The 23,206-nt window shown below is 38.8% G+C and overlaps 3 protein-coding genes across 3 annotated transcripts; 1 reads left to right on the plus strand and 2 right to left on the minus strand.

Moving 5' to 3' along the window:
* Positions 1-953: 953 nt before the first annotated feature.
* On the minus strand, positions 954-2,990 carry LOC148021355 (gibberellin 20 oxidase 1-D-like). The gene is made up of 2 exons (XM_087698143.1): positions 2,298-2,990; positions 954-1,810 (listed from the first exon to the last, which is right to left on the minus strand). Exons 1-2 carry the CDS (start codon positions 2,882-2,884, stop codon positions 1,546-1,548), a joined length of 852 nt encoding a protein of 283 aa, XP_087554269.1. The 5' UTR covers positions 2,885-2,990; the 3' UTR covers positions 954-1,545.
* A 556-nt stretch (positions 2,991-3,546) lies between these two features.
* On the minus strand, positions 3,547-5,868 carry LOC148021356 (uncharacterized). The gene has a single exon (XM_087698243.1). The coding sequence runs from the start codon at positions 5,866-5,868 to the stop codon at positions 3,547-3,549; it is 2,322 nt and encodes a 773-aa protein (XP_087554369.1).
* Positions 5,869-8,556: 2,688 nt separating this feature from the next.
* Positions 8,557-10,878, plus strand: LOC148021357 (uncharacterized). Its single transcript, XM_087698244.1, has one exon. It carries the CDS (start codon positions 8,557-8,559, stop codon positions 10,876-10,878), a length of 2,322 nt encoding a protein of 773 aa, XP_087554370.1.
* The last annotated feature ends 12,328 nt before the right edge of the window (positions 10,879-23,206 follow it).

The following is a 23,206-nucleotide window of genomic DNA, read 5'->3' on the forward strand; positions in this document are numbered from 1 at the left end:
ATTAGGAGTTAGGTGAATCTTGGGTCTTTCAAGAATAGGGCTCTTTGCATGTTACAAAAACTCCCATACCTTGCATATGAGCTCCAACTTCTCTCAACACTTGGAAGATCTGTTTCTCTCACCTTATTTAATTTCTATTTGGCCCAAATGTTGGTATTTTTTGCTTGGGATCTATATTATCCCTAAATTCAATGGGGGCATATTTTACATGGAAATATGTGTAACTACATGTTAAAATAAACATGTATGATAACACTTTTTCAAAGGTTTCGTTATATGGTCAGAAGGGCATTTAGTTCTTTTAGATCCATGTGATATTAAATGGATTATGTGCTAGGCACTAAAATGTACCCACTTCTTCACATTTGGCATTCTCGTCCCTACTTCCATTCTATTGTAGTGTTACCCAAACACTTCTCACTAACATCTCTTAGGTCCACGAGACTTTGAATGGGTTATGTGCTAGGCACTTAAACATACCAATTTCTTCATGTTTAGCATTCACATCCCTACTTCCATTCTATTGTAGTGTTACCCAAACAGTTCTCACGAATGTTGCACACAAAATATACATGGTTAATTTGATGATAGATTATAAAAAATACACAATGACTTGGGCAATTGTTACCAAGATGCTATATGCCCATAGTTTGGCAGCATTTGAGCTTTTAATGAGATGATTCAGTTGAAAACCTATTCTATTATCTAGAGTACGAGAGTCTAGCACAACAATATTATCATGGTTCCTACTGTACTTTAAACCAAGAAGGCCTTTTTTCAAATGGGGATCAAATGGATTTCATGTATGGTTAGATAAAGTTGAGCTTTTTTGGAAATTGGTGTACATTGACTTATTCATGAGCCTCTTGCCTACACTATTCCTTTTATGCCTTTAAAATGAAATCACTCATGATTACCATAGAACCTCAAAACATTGCACAATTAGAAGCTTTTCCAAACTCAGTACGAAAAGGATATAAACTCAAATATAAGGCTTTTGTTCTACATCCAAACACTAGGCCGCAATGCCTATCTAGTTGTGCCTTCAGATCTAATACACTGATAGCATTGATAGGTCTAATTGTTTATACCAAACTACTCTGAATAGGATAGATGCTTGTATTGTGATGCTTTGCTTACTCTTGCTTAGAGTCCGGATTATGGAAATAATCTATCGTGTTTACACATGGCCTATGAACAGATTGTGTGAAGTAAAGGAAATTCTCCCATGTGAAATCTTCATATGCCCTTGGGTTGGCTTCATCTATCAACTCCTCAACTGGAGAAAGTGTCATCTCAAATGGTGGATTCAAAAAGAAAACTATAGACTTTCTTCCAACAAAGTCATTCACAAGAGCCCTATGTACACCACTCTTGAAATGCTTGTTTGTGATGGCCTAAACCAAAAAGTCCATGGAGGGGTAAGCACACGATAAGTACGTATTGGAAGGAGAAAATTCAAACCAACATTTAAGGAGATGCACTTAACATTAATGTGTCCCCGATGTTTATGACAAATGCATCCTTTTGTGGAGGGATAGTGTATCATGTGTTTTCATGGCACACTTGGAGCCCTACAACCTCGTCCTGGTGCAATATTGTAAGTGCTGATGGATCTGTGTGGGGCCCCGTCCCCAATGTGAGAGAAGGTTGGCGACAAGATGGATAGTAGTTTAGGCGCAGAATAGAGCTGTTGTCTTCAAAGTATTGTCTCAATGAGGTGCATTGTAGACCTAAGGCGAGCCCAAGGGCCTCCAATATCTCAAGCCCTAGCTTCACCATTTCTTTACAATATTTCTCGAAAGTCGAGCTGCAACCCGCAAAAGCAAGATTTTGGTTAACCATGTTATCATCCGAAATTAACTCTAATACTACGAATAAGCCAACTAAAATCTCATGTAGTTGAGGCATTGTATTAAAGTCGCTCCTAGAAGCATGGCCCCGGATATGATCTGTTCATGGTTGGTGGCGTTAATGAGCGGCCCATGAAGACATGAATCGGTAAAGCCTTAAACCTGTTTAAACATTTGATTCAAGGTGAATCCACTGATAGGCATACAAACAACGTGAGCCACTAAGACAGGAGAAGATGAAATTCGAGAGCTTGATCCGAGGGGGCAATCTGAAAATGTGAAGCTGGAGTCTGCTCTAATAATGAGTAAATTTAGTATGAAGGAGAAGAGATGACGAATTAGACTGATGAGAGAGTTCGCGGGAGGGAATTAGAGTAATAAGCACCAAAACCAGTCGCAGAGGCAGAGTTTATATGAAGTAGATGAAAAGGGCGACAGCAAAACCTGCAAGCTTGGTGGTCGTCACCCAAGATCTGTTGAAAGTAGTGAGAGACGCTGGAAACCGGCGTGGGCTGGGCGGAGAAAGTCTCCTTCCAGGGCAACCTGCAAGTGAAACGCCCAGCGAAGCTGTTGCTATAACCAAAGCTCTCGCCGGGGAGTCGTTTTGCTCTGTGCTTCCTCTCCAGGGGCAATCTGAACAAGCGCTCGGAGTGGCCATGGGCGGCCTCGACCAGGGACGCGTCCACGCCGTGGTTGACCACCTGGAAGAACCCCAGCGTCCGGGCAGCGTGCAGCAAGGCAGCCAGCTGATCATGATATCGATCCATTGCAGTCGACATTAATGAGGTGGGATCTGCGGAATTAGTCCTCATGCGGCGGAACAGAGAGAGGTCGATGGTGGGCATATCCTGCATGACAGGCTGCTTCTCCAGGGTGAGCGCCCCTCCTTCGGATTGCGACTGCAGCAGCTCCGGCCATATGAACTCCGCGGGGATGCTGACGGACTGCGAGAATGTGTCAGTGATGCACGACGTGGCAGCTGCTGCAGGGGCTGAATGCAACTGCTGAGGAGCGACCGCGGGAGACGCCATATTCCCATTACTGTCGAGCTAGTGGGTAGTTAACGCAGAAGCCCTGCAGCTGAGTATTAGCTGCTGCTGAGCTGTTCTATGTCTTTGTACCTCCGAGCTCTCTGAGTTGCCGCCAGTGTTCATTTTTGAAGGGCTAGTCCATATTTTCTCCTGAAGGTCTCTCTATGATATTGCCTTTCGACTTGAAGGTCATTTTTCAAAATATAGCCTTCGAATGATGTGTGCAATAAATATTTCCTTTCAAGATCTAAAGTTTGTGCAAGGATTCAAGGAAGCTTTTTAATCAAAATCACTTAACAACGGTAAAATTCTAATACATGTACAATACAATTTTTCCTTTCAATTTTTACTATACATATTAGATTTAATCAACTCTATTACGAATCATATCGACTCTATTATGAATCATTGATATAGCTTTTACTATCTATTCTCGATAAACTATGTAATCAGACCTATTTTCATGTATCTTTGGTAAGAAACTTCAAAGTAATAAATGAGACTTAAATCTTTGTATTCTTACAAGCTTTAACAACAATGTTAATATCTTTTTATTTGAATTCTATGCAAAATAACAATTGTCAAATCTCAAGTCAATAAAGAAAATAAATTAGAATAGTTCATACAAGTGATAAAATAGTGAGAGGCTTGAGCACAACTATCTAACTTGTGGTATGGATATCAACATCCCGATGAGCTTTCAAGCTATCCCAAGTAGAGTAGATCGCATCCCAATCTACCTCTCTTGGATCTCGTGTGCCATTGTAAGAAAGAAACATAAGCTTGTTAACATTCTCCAAGCTCAATCGATTGCGGTCATTTGACTTGATCCGGTTCATCTTGGAGAATCCCCTTTCACAATTGACTGTGCTTGCAACAATAACCAAGCAAGCACGCCAAAGCTTCTTCATCTCACCAAAAGACTGATCCCATTCAATATCATGTGCACAAAACTGCCATGCCATATGCATACTCTTTCCAGGACATGCTCTCTTCAGTTTTGCCATGAACTCTTCATATTGCAACTTACACATATTCACATTCACTATATCTCCAAACTTTTCCAACAATGGCCTAATCCATATAGCACCCATGTTGAAAATACCACGTACATCCTCTGGATAGTCTCTAGGGCTAAAGATTTTGGTAGCCTCAAAAAGCTCCAAGTCACGAAATCGAGCATGCAATGAAGTTATCACACTACGAAGAAACTGTCTTCCAACATCAATACAAGCATCCCATGTGATAAGATCCTTGGCTGTATCTTTATTTCCCAAGACATTGATATGCAGTGTATGCTTATCTATCAGTTGTGCACCATTTTGAAACACCATGCAACCATCTTTCACTTGCCCAAAAAACTGGGTAATATGCTCAGCACCTCTACCAAACTCACCTGCAAGAAAGCGAGCTTGAAGAATATCGATTGTAGTCACAAGCTCTGTGCCAATTGTAGTAATATCCACATGATCAACTTGGAACTTTTTGTTCAAAACATTCAAATGATGAAGTACATCTGTCAATAAATGAAGAAAAAACTGAACTTTAAAAGAGGTAAAGGAGGTATACAAATCACATTTCTCTCGCTTCCAAATTCGCAAGAGCACTGGCATCAAAGTTACCATCCTCTTTGTTACTTGCCCACGTGATAACCAACGAATGTCATGCATTCTCAAAATCTCATGGGCTGAAAGATGAAACTCTGAAGCAAGGTCCTTTACCTCTTCATGTCTCTTATAAGAGCTATTCACCCATTTGTAAGCCTTCTTTACTGCCTTTTCCACAACATCAAAAATAGGAAATCCACCCAATGCATCTTTTACTGCCAAAGCATCTCTATGTGCAATGCAATGAATTCCAACCAAATGAGGTACATCTCTCGCAAAACGTGCAACCAATCCATTCTCCATGCCCATCATAACACTACAGCCATCAGTGGCAAATCCCACCAATTTTGATTTTGATAAACCATACATGCATAAGAACTCTGAAAGTGCATCGTATAAAGCAGCTGCAGTTCCATTTCTTGTATGAAGCAACCTAATGAAGCGATTGCATACATGACCAGTTTTTGTCAAATATGTTATACACACAATCATATGATGGTCATTAGAGACATCTGTACTCTCATCTACCATCAAGGAGAAGAAAGGACTCTCAATAATTTCACTTTTAACCATCTCATAAAAGTGTGTATAACATGCCTCCAAGAAAAGCAAAGAAGATGTGTATGAAAGGTAGGATGCATAACAATTCTCAATAGGAACATTTGGTGTTCCAAGGAATGCCAATTCCTCGACATTCTTTTGAAAATCACACAAAGATTTATCCCTAATGGAAATGAAATACAAAACTTTCAAAAGAACTTTTACACGAGATACCTTTTTATCTACTGCATTAGAGTCCATCTTTTCAAGATGCAAGCTCATAGGCACCATAGATTTCCTTTCTTTTTCAGCCCATAGAAATGCAGCCTTCTCATGCTCCTTCGATTTCTCGTGAGTCTGTAATGATGGCCTTTGAAGTACTGTACTCCCAACAGTAGCAAAAGCATTACTCATTCGAAATTGTATGCAATAGCTACAAAAAATCCTTTCTTTACCATAAGCATCATGCAATGAATAACTCCATGGATGATATGTTTTCCAATGCTCTTTGTAAGAGCGTTGACCTTTCACTTTTTGAGGTGCACTACCCTCATAATCGAGGGTGGCATCTACATGAGCAACATATTGCTCTCTTACCCCATCAAGACTTCTCATAGCTTCATCAAAAGAATCCACACTTTCACTTGCATCCCCTATAGGCATGTTTAGATCCAAACTCACATTTATATGAGTAGATGCAGTAGGTGTGTCAGATGTGGGCGGAGGTGCAATTGATGAGGCACTTACAAGCATGGAATCTCCTTGAGCAACCCGTTTCCTTCGAGCAAGTGCTAGAGATAGAGTCAATTGACTCAAATCCCTCTTAGGACGACCCATATCTATAATATGGATGCAAAGAGTTAAGGTATGCTAAAGTTAAACACTCCAAAGTCCAAATGGTAGTGGACTGCGACAAATACTAGCAATCTTTAAAACTTGAGATTTAAAAATTGGTAGAATGTTGAACTCATACCTGCTCAAAGTTTCGATGAAGACTTGATTTAAAGTTAGATGGTATACTCTAATATCAATCTGCCCTGTAGGCTGCAAGGCAAAGACATCTATCTAAGATTAATAGTCTTAGATTTTGAAAGTCTCTAAGCTCAAGAATTGTATGTTCAAATGTAAATTCTCCAAGCTCAAGAATCATATGTTGTTCGACAAGGAATGTACCTTTGAAGTTCAAGGCTCGAGCTGTGCAAGGCTGAGCAGTGAGTAAGCTTTAGGCTTTAGCTCCTTGGGCGGTGGACCTCAAGACAGCTTCTATTATAGCTCCGACTCCCGAGGCTCTGAGGCTCGAGCTCGTATTGAATCTTGAATCTTGATTCCTGGGACGGTACCTGAATGATGAATCCTGAAGTGCCAAATGGCATTTGGTACTAGCCTCGTGAGTCGGGACTCGGCCCTCTAGGCAGTGGCAAGTGCCCTCTAGTCACAGACTCGACTCCACGAATCAGATGGAAGTTCAAGGCAATGGCAAGTGCCGCTGCCCGCAATGGGCACTGGGCACATAGGAATCGTCACGCCCAGGCCCCACGCTGAAGCCTGACTCCTGAGATGCTCGCGACTCCAGAGTCCAGCGGCCAGCCTCTAGGAAGTCAACTGTTGGACCAGAATCCACCGCTCGAGCCTCGCGAACCCAGGTCCCAGAGTCCAGCAGCAGCCAGCCTTGGCTCTTCAAGCTTCACGTCAACAGTCAACTCCTGACTTCTGAGGGCCGAGTCCCGACTCCCAAGTCCCAGCCGGCAGCCTCCAGGATGGTGGACACTGGACCGTGGTCACGACTCACGACTCGTCACTCCACGAGTCGGTAACATGCGGCATGCCTCATTGCCTGCACAGTGCAGCCTGTCGCTTTCAAGAATGTGAGCCTCGAGGGGAGGGTTTTGAGCCTAGGGTTTTGATCGCCCGGCACCGGTCAGTGTACTTAGAAGATAGTAGTATAGTACTTACTACTATAGTCTATTATCTATACTTATTACTAACTAGTAACTTGTAAGTTAGTAACTCGAGAGTCGGAGTCTCGGATCTCGATAATAGTACTTACAACTTACTATTTAGTACTAACTAGTAGACTCACTACTAATAAATTTATTTATAATATAATATATTAATTTTTTAGAAAAAAAAGTGCCCTTCGAATGCAGCGCTTGAAGAATTTTGCCTTTCTCCAAGCCATTTGCCCTTCTTGGAGAAAGGCAAAATTCTTCAAGCGCTGCATTCGAAGGGCACTTTTTTTTCTAAAAAATTAATATATTATATTATAAATAAATTTATTAGTAGTGAGTCTACTAGTTAGTACTAAATAGTAAGTTGTAAGTACTATTATCGAGATCCGAGACTCCGACTCTCGAGTTACTAACTTACAAGTTACTAGTTAGTAATAAGTATAGATAATAGACTATAGTAGTAAGTACTATACTACTATCTTCTAAGTACACTGACCGGTGCCGGGCGATCAAAACCCTAGGCTCAAAACCCTCCCCTCGAGGCTCACATTCTTGAAAGCGACAGGCTGCACTGTGCAGGCAATGAGGCATGCCGCATGTTACCGACTCGTGGAGTGACGAGTCGTGAGTCGTGACCACGGTCCAGTGTCCACCATCCTGGAGGCTGCCGGCTGGGACTTGGGAGTCGGGACTCGGCCCTCAGAAGTCAGGAGTTGACTGTTGACGTGAAGCTTGAAGAGCCAAGGCTGGCTGCTGCTGGACTCTGGGACCTGGGTTCGCGAGGCTCGAGCGGTGGATTCTGGTCCAACAGTTGACTTCCTAGAGGCTGGCCGCTGGACTCTGGAGTCGCGAGCATCTCAGGAGTCAGGCTTCAGCGTGGGGCCTGGGCGTGACGATTCCTATGTGCCCAGTGCCCATTGCGGGCAGCGGCACTTGCCATTGCCTTGAACTTCCATCTGATTCGTGGAGTCGAGTCTGTGACTAGAGGGCACTTGCCACTGCCTAGAGGGCCGAGTCCCGACTCACGAGGCTAGTACCAAATGCCATTTGGCACTTCAGGATTCATCATTCAGGTACCGTCCCAGGAATCAAGATTCAAGATTCAATACGAGCTCGAGCCTCAGAGCCTCGGGAGTCGGAGCTATAATAGAAGCTGTCTTGAGGTCCACCGCCCAAGGAGCTAAAGCCTAAAGCTTACTCACTGCTCAGCCTTGCACAGCTCGAGCCTTGAACTTCAAAGGTACATTCCTTGTCGAACAACATATGATTCTTGAGCTTGGAGAATTTACATTTGAACATACAATTCTTGAGCTTAGAGACTTTCAAAATCTAAGACTATTAATCTTAGATAGATGTCTTTGCCTTGCAGCCTACAGGGCAGATTGATATTAGAGTATACCATCTAACTTTAAATCAAGTCTTCATCGAAACTTTGAGCAGGTATGAGTTCAACATTCTACCAATTTTTAAATCTCAAGTTTTAAAGATTGCTAGTATTTGTCGCAGTCCACTACCATTTGGACTTTGGAGTGTTTAACTTTAGCATACCTTAACTCTTTGCATCCATATTATAGATATGGGTCGTCCTAAGAGGGATTTGAGTCAATTGACTCTATCTCTAGCACTTGCTCGAAGGAAACGGGTTGCTCAAGGAGATTCCATGCTTGTAAGTGCCTCATCAATTGCACCTCCGCCCACATCTGACACACCTACTGCATCTACTCATATAAATGTGAGTTTGGATCTAAACATGCCTATAGGGGATGCAAGTGAAAGTGTGGATTCTTTTGATGAAGCTATGAGAAGTCTTGATGGGGTAAGAGAGCAATATGTTGCTCATGTAGATGCCACCCTCGATTATGAGGGTAGTGCACCTCAAAAAGTGAAAGGTCAACGCTCTTACAAAGAGCATTGGAAAACATATCATCCATGGAGTTATTCATTGCATGATGCTTATGGTAAAGAAAGGATTTTTTGTAGCTATTGCATACAATTTCGAATGAGTAATGCTTTTGCTACTGTTGGGAGTACAGTACTTCAAAGGCCATCATTACAGACTCACGAGAAATCGAAGGAGCATGAGAAGGCTGCATTTCTATGGGCTGAAAAAGAAAGGAAATCTATGGTGCCTATGAGCTTGCATCTTGAAAAGATGGACTCTAATGCAGTAGATAAAAAGGTATCTCGTGTAAAAGTTCTTTTGAAAGTTTTGTATTTCATTTCCATTAGGGATAAATCTTTGTGTGATTTTCAAAAGAATGTCGAGGAATTGGCATTCCTTGGAACACCAAATGTTCCTATTGAGAATTGTTATGCATCCTACCTTTCATACACATCTTCTTTGCTTTTCTTGGAGGCATGTTATACACACTTTTATGAGATGGTTAAAAGTGAAATTATTGAGAGTCCTTTCTTCTCCTTGATGGTAGATGAGAGTACAGATGTCTCTAATGACCATCATATGATTGTGTGTATAACATATTTGACAAAAACTGGTCATGTATGCAATCGCTTCATTAGGTTGCTTCATACAAGAAATGGAACTGCAGCTGCTTTATACGATGCACTTTCAGAGTTCTTATGCATGTATGGTTTATCAAAATCAAAATTGGTGGGATTTGCCACTGATGGCTGTAGTGTTATGATGGGCATGGAGAATGGATTGGTTGCACGTTTTGCGAGAGATGTACCTCATTTGGTTGGAATTCATTGCATTGCACATAGAGATGCTTTGGCAGTAAAAGATGCATTGGGTGGATTTCCTATTTTTGATGTTGTGGAAAAGGCAGTAAAGAAGGCTTACAAATGGGTGAATAGCTCTTATAAGAGACATGAAGAGGTAAAGGACCTTGCTTCAGAGTTTCATCTTTCAGCCCATGAGATTTTGAGAATGCATGACATTCGTTGGTTATCACGTGGGCAAGTAACAAAGAGGATGGTAACTTTGATGCCAGTGCTCTTGCGAATTTGGAAGCGAGAGAAATGTGATTTGTATACCTCCTTTACCTCTTTTAAAGTTCAGTTTTTTCTTCATTTATTGACAGATGTACTTCATCATTTGAATGTTTTGAACAAAAAGTTCCAAGTTGATCATGTGGATATTACTACAATTGGCACAGAGCTTGTGACTACAATCGATATTCTTCAAGCTCGCTTTCTTGCAGGTGAGTTTGGTAGAGGTGCTGAGCATATTACCCAGTTTTTTGGGCAAGTGAAAGATGGTTGCATGGTGTTTCAAAATGGTGCACAACTGATAGATAAGCATACACTGCATATCAATGTCTTGGGAAATAAAGATACAGCCAAGGATCTTATCACATGGGATGCTTGTATTGATGTTGGAAGACAGTTTCTTCGTAGTGTGATAACTTCATTGCATGCTCGATTTCGTGACTTGGAGCTTTTTGAGGCTACCAAAATCTTTAGCCCTAGAGACTATCCAGAGGATGTACGTGGTATTTTCAACATGGGTGCTATATGGATTAGGCCATTGTTGGAAAAGTTTGGAGATATAGTGAATGTGAATATGTGTAAGTTGCAATATGAAGAGTTCATGGCAAAACTGAAGAGAGCATGTCCTGGAAAGAGTATGCATATGGCATGGCAGTTTTGTGCACATGATATTGAATGGGATCAGTCTTTTGGTGAGATGAAGAAGCTTTGGCGTGCTTGCTTGGTTATTGTTGCAAGCACAGTCAATTGTGAAAGGGGATTCTCCAAGATGAACCGGATCAAGTCAAATGACCGCAATCGATTGAGCTTGGAGAATGTTAACAAGCTTATGTTTCTTTCTTACAATGGCACACGAGATCCAAGAGAGGTAGATTGGGATGCGATCTACTCTACTTGGGATAGCTTGAAAGCTCATCGGGATGTTGATATCCATACCACAAGTTAGATAGTTGTGCTCAAGCCTCTCACTATTTTATCACTTGTATGAACTATTCTAATTTATTTTCTTTATTGACTTGAGATTTGACAATTGTTATTTTGCATACAATTCAAATAAAAAGATATTAACATTGTTGTTAAAGCTTGTAAGAATACAAAGATTTAAGTCTCATTTATTACTTTGAAGTTTCTTACCAAAGATACATGAAAATAGGTCTGATTACATAGTTTATCGAGAATAGATAGTAAAAGCTATATCAATGATTCATAATAGAGTCGATATGATTCGTAATAGAGTTGATTAAATCTAATATGTATAGTAAAAATTGAAAGGAAAAATTGTATTGTACATGTATTAGAATTTTACCGTTGTTAAGTGATTTTGATTAAAAAGCTTCCTTGAATCCTTGCACAAACTTTAGATCTTGAAAGGAAATATTTATTGCACACATCATTCGAAGGCTATATTTTGAAAAATGACCTTCAAGTCGAAAGGCAATATCATAGAGAGACCTTCAGGAGAAAATATGGACTAGCCCTTCAAAAATGAACACTGTATCCGACTTCAGAATCAGCCCTCAAATTTGAAGGGCTACCCAACTTACTTTTCATTTAGAAGGTCTTAAAGGACCTCTCCTTTTCTTTTTAAAGAGTTTGGAAGGGCATATAACTATTTTTCTAAAATTCTTAGCTTTCTTTTGAAGGGTAATATATGTATCACCCTTCTCTAGAAGTGCAAAACCCCCTTTGAAGGGTGTTGCAACCTTCAAATTTTAGGCTTGCGAGTCAGAATCAGACAAGAGTGCCGGACTCCAATCGACGCTTCCGCACACCGATGTCTTTCGCAGCAACTAGGCCCCGCTGCCCCACACGCGGCAGCAACGATGTCGCATCCGCTCTTCTTTTCGTTTACGAGAACAAGCTGGAATCGCACCATATTATCACTGAAGGATGCGCTACGAAAACGAACAAACAAATTCACTCGTACGAGCTCGATGCCATAGGCTATACCTGCAGCAATTCGATGGGTGAATGGTCAATCTCATATCTGATTTCGCGTACTGTGCTTTCAAAAACCATCATGGTTCCGCCCACTACAAATTGACAGCTCCAAAGATATTGCACCCACTCAACATCACAAACTATACACTTTACCTTTTACTCATTTGATCACTAGCTACAACAAACGAATCCTTGGACGATTCCGGAAACCAATACCCAGTTAAATCTGCTTTGGGCGAAAGTGTACACGAGCCTCGATCCATCTCTCATTCTCGTAAAATCTTGGTCCGACTAGTATCCTACAAATCTTAGCAACCCAAATCATGTTTAGCAATCCAAAGAAGCCTCATCCATGAGTTGTACGACAATGCACATTTTCGAGATTTGCAAGATAGTATGGAACAAACCAAAGTCTCAACCACTTTGTTCAATTAGATGATGTGTGATTAATAAGGACTTCGTGAAAATGTTACTTGTAATGCCAATGTCATATGGACATGCTTCATCATTATTTGTGCAAATTTTAAAAAGGTTCAACAAGGTAAGAAAATCTTGAAAAGAGACAAGTGGAGATATTAACTTTCTCAAAAAGAGTTACTTTAATGATATAAGTCAAGATTAAAGGGTTACACCATAGTCAATGAGTTACATGTTTGTTACTTGAATCTTTATCATATTGCAAATGGTTATGATAAAAGATGGTCTGAACGACCTCTTCTTTGCAAAACAAGGAAATTATCTATGAGATACGTTGAGAGAAGAAGGATTTTGGATTCTAGACGATCTTCATTCAATAGTGCATGCAAAAAGAGAGTAAAATTTTTTCTAGAAACTAGACATTCATAAATGCTAAGCGTGTAAGTGCAAGTTTCTAAAGTCTTGGTTATTCCTACTCTTTGAGCTATTTTGCCCCCTATCTATACTATCTCATGGCTCTATTGTGACCTCTTCTCTGTGTTTATACAACCTTTATTAACAGAGTGAATTACTTACACCCTCCTTTCCCTTAGCACCTTTGTGTGCCTCTCCATGCATCTTCACTCTACCTCATGTGACAACCAAATCTCCTTTTCTTTAATAAGTGAAATGAATACAAGAAAGAATAAGCTCCATATTGAGGTAGAGATTAAATATGCCCCATTATTCAAAAGAACCCAACATACTAGTATCAACCCTCAGGTTCTACAAAGTTATATGAAAATGGGATTGAAACATATAGACTTGTGGGTTGATGGGCAAATCTATCCAATTGAACCCTTAAACAATAGACCTCTAACTTTCTTAGGAATCACAAATTTGCTGAAGTATGTGTGCGAGGGTGAAAATAGGTTACTTGGTTACACTAGGCAGCTCAATAGGTTACTTGGTTACACTAGATGATGTATCAGAGTATGCAAGGTATCTCAAAATGAGAACCTAGGTGAGGGTGAGGTTGGATTATGTATTAGTAGATTGCTGAAGGCAAGTACATTGGAAAATGCTTTGAGCAATATTAAGTTTAAGGCTATGAAGGAAAAGGTGATTGAGTGCACATTAAAAGATGTATCAAATGAGTTGTTAGCTATGGATACACAATCCATTTATGATAGGGCTAGTATTAGCACAGTGACTTACTGAAAGATATTCAAAGGTGTGAAGGCTAGCTTTGGTCATGTGCTGAAGAGAAATAGAATCGTGCCTCTTCCTCAACCTTCAAAGTGAATAGAGACTCGGTGATAACTTAATACAAAGGTATTTGAGTTGATATGAGATTTAATGCATATTCAATGCATGGAAACACTAAAGATTGTGACAAAAAATGCATATGAGGTGAAGTTCACGAAACTCAACAATTACTATTTAGATTTGTACAAGGTGCAGTTCACAATGGTAATGTACTCCAATATGTATGTTGAGGAATGTCATGGTAAATTACAGTTTGTTATAGAATTGGATGAAAGTGAGGTCATTAAAGAGGTAAAGCTTGAAAGAGTTAGTGTAACTTTGATGAATAGAGCCTTACATTTCGACAAGAACAACCCAAGGTACTTTAGTGTTCAATCCGAGTACCATGTGTGGTGGCTCACTGCATTTGAAGTTCGTAAGGAAACATTTGAGGTAATGCAACTGTTTTTTATGCACAAAGCATCCCAAACATTATCCATCATCAGGAACATGGTGAGATGCTCTCGGTTGAAGGGTATGGTCAATACTTGGTTGAATGGCATTGTATAAGAGACTTGAAAACTTGAAAATGCATGTGTGGAATTTCCAATGGTACAAATACAAAGAATCCATGCCTATATTGCTAGACAGAGAGGATGGAAGAAAAAGATAGAAAGAAAAAATGGAAAAAGGTGACAAGTGCTGCTCCGATACACAATAGTGAAGATTCCACTTGGAAGCCCATCTTCAACATTCCATTTAATCATATTCACATTTGTTCATTGTATGGTTTTGTTAGAATCATGGAGAAACTTGTATATGAATACATTTGCTTTGCTTATAAGATGCAACAAAAAAAAGAAGCCATTGCAACGTGTAGGAATGTGAAGCAAGTGCTATAAAAAATTAGGCTACACAAGTATCAAGTGAAAATTGAAAAATATGAAAAGAGATCAAGAAAATCAAGTAACTTGCTAAAAAATCCTTGCTTTGGAGGAGCAAAGACTAAGAAGTTTCTCTCATCACCCATCAATGAGGAAGGAAATGTCATGGTTTGTAGGTCGCAAGACTATGATGGGTGAAAAAAGTTGTAGTTTTTAGTTCATGATCGAAGTAATAGAGAGAAAACAAGGTTGGCTAAAGCTAAGGTTTGGATTAGTCTTAACAAATTGGCTCCCTTACTTTACAAGATGGAATTTAACAATGAAGATAAGTAAGAATTTATCGACATTGTGCATAGGTTCTACAAAAACATTGTGGAAGTGTGGAGAAAAAGCCCTATCACACATTACATGATGCGTACTAAGTTAATATTTTAAAATTGTATGAATTTTATAAAATATTGAGCATGGTTTTACTCATGTTTGATATGTGTCTTTGTAGCATATCCTTAAGGCACATGGGTCATACTTTGCAGAAAAGGGAAGCATCGGAGTTTGGTCCATACAAGGGATGGAAAATTCACATTGGATAGTGCCTGGTGCATACCAAAGAAAAATCATTCATACTGGAGGGGTGAATGGTAGCAATCCAATGATCCGATTGCTATCTTGGTGGTATAGGATTATAGTAGTAGCGAATGAAGCTAAACCCTTGCAAAAGAGAATAAATGAAAGTAATGATTGATGAATCGGTTGTAGATATGATGCAGTCAAGTCATGTCACTAAAAGAGTGCATTATGAAGCCTCAAGTGCCAAAGAAAACCATGCCAAGTGGCTAAAAACAAGGCTTTGAGAAGGTGGGAAATGGGTTCGAGGAGAGCTAATATAGTAAGATGAACAATGTGTTTACTGTAAACGCAAGTCATTGTTTAAGAGAAAAAAAGAGAGTGTGCATCTATGTAAATGAGCCTTATAGTTTAGGGTTATATAAAAGAGGGTTTCCCTTTCTATCTTATTCATTGAGTTCTCACATCTGTTGTGCATGAAAGATGACTAGGCCTAGGGTAGTTGCAAATAATCTTTCTCTTAGAACCCCATATTGTGTTTAGCCCCTTGGAGAATCTATAAGCCCAGATGCACCCCCTTCTCAACCTAACCTAGCTTCCTCACGCCATCCTCACAAGGTTCCTCCTTAGCATCCCCTCAAGAAACACAAGTGGAACCTAGGTAGAGTGTCCTTGAGAGAAATCAGGAGGTATCAATGCTCTTTTGATCTCATCATTCCAAAGGTGAGCCTCTCAAGACTTGTTCATGAGATTGTGCAAAAGCACTACCGCACAAAAAGGAGAAGGTGGGATTTGGCACAAGGTTAAGATAGCTGATCACTTCACAAATGAATGTCTTCATGCTTTACAGTGTGTTGCAGAGGCCTTTTTGGTTGACTTGATAACTAATGCTCAATGTTGTGCAATACATGCGAAGTGCATCACTGTAACTCCCAAGGACTTCCAACTTGTAAAAATTCTTCAAGCAGTGAAGGATGCATTTGTTTCAATGAAATGAACATAGCTTGTAATGTTATTTTTCTTGGCATAGTGCTCTCCTCGTGCATTGGACATATGACTATATCCTAGTGCAAAATTGTTGTATACGCCCTTAAAATATAAATTAAATTTTTACTATTGTCCTTCACTCTCAACTTTGACTATGCATCTTTGGTATATTTTCAATGCTTACTTAGAGTTTTTGCTAGCACTGATAATTTCAATAGGAAAAACATGCAAAAATTTGCTATTTCTTATCACAGACTTTACTCATGATGCCTCTATATAGTCTATGTGGTGCAAAGCTTCTACGGCTAGTAGTTGCGACGTTGATTTCTCGATTACTAATCCATCCATAATTTTGGTGTGAGATAATTTTTAAAATACCAAACATTATCAAAATATGATGAAACTTCACACGTGCACTTGTTAGGTAGCCAAGAGCCATTAAAAAAAATTAGTTAAAAATAATAATTTGGGCTCTTAGCCATCTAACAAGTGTACGTATGAACTTTCTCACATTCCAATAAAAGGTTATGGATTTGCAATCATAGGATGGACAGTGCATGTGAAGCTACATTAACTTGGTTTTGGGGTCTAAATGGGTTAAACGTTTATTTTTTTTCTCATTTTCACATCTTTCTTTCTTTGCTTCCTCCATTCTCACATTCCCAACCGTAGTCTCTTCTCCATCTTGCCCTTGCCCTCCTTGAGCATGCATGGCATGCACCAAGCAAGCATTTTACCATTTCGATCAAGGAAAGGTCTCATACTAAGACCCAACACCTAAAGCATAAGGTGGAGCCTCCTCTGGTACAACAGAGTAAGGTGCTCCCCATAGAGCACAAGAATCACCATAGAAAAAGAGAAGATGGAAACCAGGCACTATTGCCCTTCAAGAGATAAGGAGAATTCATTCGCACATATAAGTTTCTCATCTCAAAAAGATTTGTTCATAAGGTTGTTCGGGAAGTTATGCAAGACTTGGAGTTGAAAGGGTTGGAAAGATTTTGGATGCGAGTGTGCAATGGCCCATTGGCAAGAAAGTGGACTGGTGCAACTATAAAGGCCCTACAAACGGTTGCAGAGGGGTTTCTCATCGACTTGTTCGATTATACACAGCTAGCGGCCATCCATGCAAAGTGCGTCACAATCAGAGATAAAGACATGAACTTTATCATTTGGCTTGGACACCACAAGGGGACTCCACCATAGGATATGAATTTAATGATGCAAGATTTTGTAATGAGTGTTATAGCACCATAGCATCTTGGAAGACCAAAATATTTTATATACCACATTGATATATATATATATATACATATATATATATATATATATATACATATATATATATATATCATGCAATGTGTATGGAATTCAATTAATTGAGTAAAGTTATTTTGTTTTATTACTTGAAACGCATAAATTTTTTCTTAAATAGGTAGGCATCGAAACTAGTAATACATACACATACAAGTTATATTATTGCATATGTACAATCGCAAGTGCAGTACTACACATTGACATTACTAAATTGAATTATGTTAACATATATAAATGCGTCATTCACGTACCACACATTATTATCACACTTATATGAACCACACATATATTAAATAATTATTTATTAATAGAAAAAATGTAAAATATATTTTATTCATTTAAAAAATACATGCAATATGGTTTATAGTGATGCAAAAAGCCAATAGCCAACAAAAACTCTTATGGCTTTTTCATTAGCAGAGAGCAAGGGTTTGCTTCCAATGAAAATAGAAGTTCCTTCTTTTCTTCAAAAATGGCACACTCTCCTTTAGCTCTTTCTCCAAGAGAAGAGGATCTAACACTTTAGCAAGGACACCTAATGTAGTAAGCACACACATTGCTCCACCACATGTTTGGTCAAGTAAGTAAAGAAGCTTTGACCGCTTGATTATCACCACCTTCTCCAAGCTAGATGTCACAGATATCGTTCAAAAATGTCCAAACTTGGTTAAAGCTCAAATTTTCATGATTGTTCCCTACCCTCGTGGTGAGCATTTCTTATGAAAGACTCCTAACTTTGCAACAAGATTGCCAATGTACTCCTTTAGAGCTGAATCCCTCCATTGATCCGCATGCCGAGCTTCTCCTTGAGGTAATCTGCTTCCATACTACTATAATGGCATTCGATGTATCTAAGCTTGTGCCATCATATCTTCCAATCTCTACCATCGTTGGATGCACATCCATGTAATCATAATCAATCATCACATCTTCCATTGAATCCCTAACTAGGACAAAAAACAACTCTTCTTTCTTCATTTCTAAGTATTGCAACACATCAGATAGAAGCAAGTATTGCATGCCATCTACTTCAATATTGGGCGTCAAGGAGGCAAGGTTGAGTATTTCGACTTGTGGCTATTCTAAAGAAGACGATACCATGAGATCCACCCCTTGATCTACCACCAACCGATGTTCCTCTTCAACATTTATGAGCTCTTCAATCAGCTCTTCTCTTGTGTACTTGATAGCAACAACTTGTAAGGAGGTAGATTGCCAATGTGCAATCACACTTCATGAGATCAAAAGGTGGTGTACCTAGTACACTGCCATGGGAAGAGTACATACTCTGTGCGAAGGATCCACGTGGTCTAGACACCTATTCACCACTTTTTTGTGATTCTTCCCTACTTGAAATACCATGAGTTGTTCTAGAGGCACCCAAGTCATGTCGAATCCATGGATGGAGTATGTGCAGGTAGCAATGGTGCTCACAAAGTCTTCCAAAATCTGAAGGGGGAAATCTAGTGATGAGAGCATACTTTCAAGGTTGAAGTTCTTAGAGAAAACCTGAAATATCTCATCACCTTGGTTGGCAAAGATAATCTCGTGGATCTACTTGTCAAAGTGTGCACGAACATCCATCGTAGCAAGTATGAGGGATGTGGTGGATGTAAAGAGATGAAAAGAGAAAGTGTGAAATGAAACAATGAAACAAGAACTAAACTTTTTCTATCTTAAAAACCGTAAGTTTTAAACCATCAAGGGCTATTCACATATGATATTTATTTATGGCTTTACTTAATGTCTTTATAAAGTTCACATGGATGTGAAAAGTGTATAGTAAGTGTATGATTTTTCATAAATATCATAATTTTCAGATATTGCAAGTTTGCAAGTGATAATATTCTATTGGCCAAACAAAATAAGAAAATTTACAAGTGTTGTGATATGGTGTTGGGATTTCTAGGTAGACTCTACAATTTCTAAAATATGTGGAGCCATACACTTTCCACTTATAACAGTATTCTCAGCTCTGCTTCAAATTTTCGTACTATTTAGTTTAAGATAGAAGCTATTAGGTGGATTCTATATTGACATTGTAATTTCCTAGCTCATTATACTCAAGGACCAATCATTCTCCATTTGCAATACTTGGGGCTCCCGGCCCTCACAAATGACAGTAACATCCATAGTTGCACTTTAACGCTTGTCTTGATCAAGATACAACCATTCACCCTTGAACATGCTCCATCTAGGATACTTGAATACTAGGTATAAAGTTTGTCGTGTGACAAAGTATTTATAATTGGAAAGGAAAGTTAGTTGATCCATCCCAAAGTAAGATAATAGTCAACTAAGAGAGAAAATTTTTACCCGAAAACCATGTCCCTTGTTGTTATTCAACACTCCATTGTGTTAGGATTGTGAGTCATTTTTTATGTCGAAGATTTTACTAGAATCCTTGTTACATAGTCCTCCAATGCACTTTTTATGATGTACGTGGTTTTGGTATTCTCAAACCCTTACATTCCTTGAATATATGTGCGAAAATTTCAATTGGTATGAACTATCCTAAATGTACATTCTTTGAGCCACTGCTTGGCTTCCTAGAGTTCAATATGTTTGCTAAAATTTTTGTCCTACACATGTGCAAAATGTCACTACTACACAATGGCCATTCTATGCTATTGAGATTCTGTATGTGCATAGACTCAAGGGTTCAATAATCTTGACCCCCCTTGGGCAATATGTACTTGGAGTTTGTATGCCCCTCAAAGAGCAATCTACCAATTTTGAGGTGGAAATACTTTAAAAAACCTATGAAACTCTTGAAATTTTGCTACTCATAGCAATTCGAAGAGTATACTTTTGTAAATATGAGACAAGTAGTTACATAGATACCATGAAATTTCTCGTTCTCAATGATTTAAAAATACTTATTGTTTACAATGTTTCGTTCAAAGGGCACAGTGGTTGGACATAATATGTATTTCTTTTTGCATGAATACATGTTGTACCAATGCCTCTGTTACAAGGTGCGAATCAACATTCCTTTGTCTATTCAGATCTAAATTTTTACCCTTCTAGTGCTTTGATACATCTGCAATTGTAGATGCTTTCACCCTGAAAGCTCCCTTCATACTTGAATGCATATGTACCCAAGACGAGCAATAGTACGTATTAGTGATCTAGTTCTCTTCTTTATCTTTTTTGTTACCGACTTCTATCGAGAGAATGCTTGTTCTTCTCTCATGCATTATAACCTAGGCATTAGATGTAAAGAAGTATGCATTAACCCCTATACAATAAGCATTTTAAGTCTCTCTAGTAATCACTAATATGCCATACAAAATCAACATGGCATTAAGAGATGTTAACACTTGTGTAAACGGACACAAACATCGATATCGAAATGCCTATGGATATTCATTCTCCCTTCTTTGAAACCCCCCATTACCCATTTGTTTAATAAAAAACCCAAGATTTGGAGAGAGAAGATTCACCCTTCACGGATGTCAACATCTAGCCTTCCTATTAGACAATCCCAAAGGCCCACATCTTAAACTATATTATCTTTCAGGGTCCCTTTGTGAGCTCATTTTTTTCCTAATGTAATGTAAAAAATCAGTAGGTGGTGCTTTAAATAATTACACATATAATAATGTGTTAAAAATAGCACGTAAACCACTAACATTGTTTACATTTTCTAGGTGTATAGAGGAGCAAAATTGCCTTCGTTAAGGCCACAACTTTAAATGGAAGTTCAATCATGTATTTGAAAATGCTTTCTTGTGCACATCTAACATTCACTTCTATGTATTATTATTGATTTCAACTATTACCTCTTTGGATTTCTCCGCTCATTGAGTATGTCATCCATATTTATTTAGCTACTAAAATGTCTAAATAGCACAATATTATGTATCCACAAATCAAATAGTCATTGTAGGAGTACTAATTTCTAGACATTACAAATACCTTGATTCTCTCTAGTTATTTTAAGTTCTACTCCCAATCTACTTCTCACTTACATTTTTTTTCCTTACATCAAAAGTGCATTAATAGCATTGGGTTTGGTGCGCAGATCGGATGATGTACGCTCGCGTAGTGAATGCCGGAAGGTCCCCAAGAACAATAGTACTCTACTTTTTGCACAAAATTCAAGGTAAAAAGCATGCACGACATGAACAAAAGACCAATTGGGTGCAATCTCCCCCCATGCCTTGTGTGAGTGCTTCACAAAGCATGTATTTTATGTATTAATCATCTTCAAGGTCAAATAATAGCCCAAATTACAAAATAGCAAGCTTTTAGCTTTTGAGTTTTCTTTAGCACAAAATAGGAATAAAGCTAACAGGCGGTGCCCAGAGTCTGGCATGCCCAATACAATGTCCAAGTACAAATAACATAATCGTGCGCCCATACACATACAAAATAATAAATAAATATCTAGCGCCTCAATAAATAGGCGTGACAAAATATAGGCGCCATGCCTAAGGTATGCACCCATCAAAATATAAATCGAATACTCGCTATCCGCCAATGCTTTCCTCCGCCACTGTTCCTATCTCTACACATCAACTGAAGCATTCACAATCGTTAGTAAAATAATACAATTAAACCGACAAAAGTGAGTACCTAGCAGTCTTCAGCTACATAAATAAATCTACTGGTTAGAAATCAATCCTAACCTTAATTTATTACGAGTACGCACTCTAAACTCATAAACGTTTATTAATTTAATATGCATTTTGCGGAATCACCCACTATGGAATCACCCATGTACACACTAAATTAATGGCACGCCCGAAAAGGATAGGCGTCCCTATCAACTTCTCGCACAAAGAATCCACTTTGTGTATGAGCCCCGGACATCAAAGTTTACGGAATCCACCGTAAAACCTCACAGAATCCACCATGGCACGGAATCCACCGTGAAATATGCCTCCTGGCATCATACCCCCGGGGTGGGATAGCAATTGACCTCAATTGCTATTAGCTCAATGTGGAGCTAACAGAGTGGGGAAAGCATTTAAGTCTCTAGCGTGCATCCATTGGGCTTCTTCTACAGGATGGTTCTTAAACTTCACTAGATATCTAGAATATCTTCGGCCAGTTCTAATGGTCATAAAGTCAGTATCTATGATAGCTTCAGGTTCAAGTATTTCAGTCTCTTCCTCTAACAAAGGTGGGTTTTCATAAAGAGGGTGTACAGGTAATTGGCCTCTAAATGGTCTTAATAAACTAATGTGAAATGTGTTGTGAATTTTCCAGTGAGGTGGTAATTCTAACTTGAATGCATTGTCATTAATTTTATGAATGATCCTAAATGGTCCATAGAATCTAGGGGCTAGTTTCACAACTGGGTGTCGATCTACACTTTATAGTCTACGTTTTTCTATTCTCAGCTAAACATAGTCATCAACTTTGAAATTCATTGATTGTCTTTTTTTATTGTCTTGTTTGGTATATGATTACTGGGCTTTGGCAATCATGTGTTTAACCTCATCAAAAATAGTATTGTGCATACTAGCAATATCATCAGCACTCTGAATTCTATTTGACAAAGATGCAACAGGTGTAGATAATCTATAACCATAAATCACTTCAAACGGTGCTTTCTTTGTAGATGTGTGTGATGTATTGTTATATGCAAATGTATGTCCCATGTCCGTGGTTTAGAAATAGTGTAAGCACGTAAAAGATCTAGTATAGTACTGTTTGTAGCTTCCGTTTGTCCATTAGTTTCAGGATGAAATGCAGATGAGAAATCAATTTTTGTGCCAAGGTTAGCAAACAAAGTAATCCAAAAGTTGTTACAAAATCGAGAATCACGATCAGAAATAATAACTTTTGGTAATCCATGGTTAGTGAAAACAGTTTTAAAAACAATTGTGCTGTCTATGATGCTGTTAAAGTTTTCTTATATGGAATGAAATATGCTTGTTTACTAAATCTATCTACTACTGTCCAAATCATATCATGGTTAGATTT

The sequence above is a fragment of the Lygodium microphyllum genome, chromosome 18 (assembly GCF_053477565.2).
Source record: "Lygodium microphyllum isolate KBCC chromosome 18, Lygodium_microphyllum_v1.1.10, whole genome shotgun sequence".
NCBI lineage: Eukaryota > Viridiplantae > Streptophyta > Polypodiopsida > Schizaeales > Lygodiaceae > Lygodium > Lygodium microphyllum.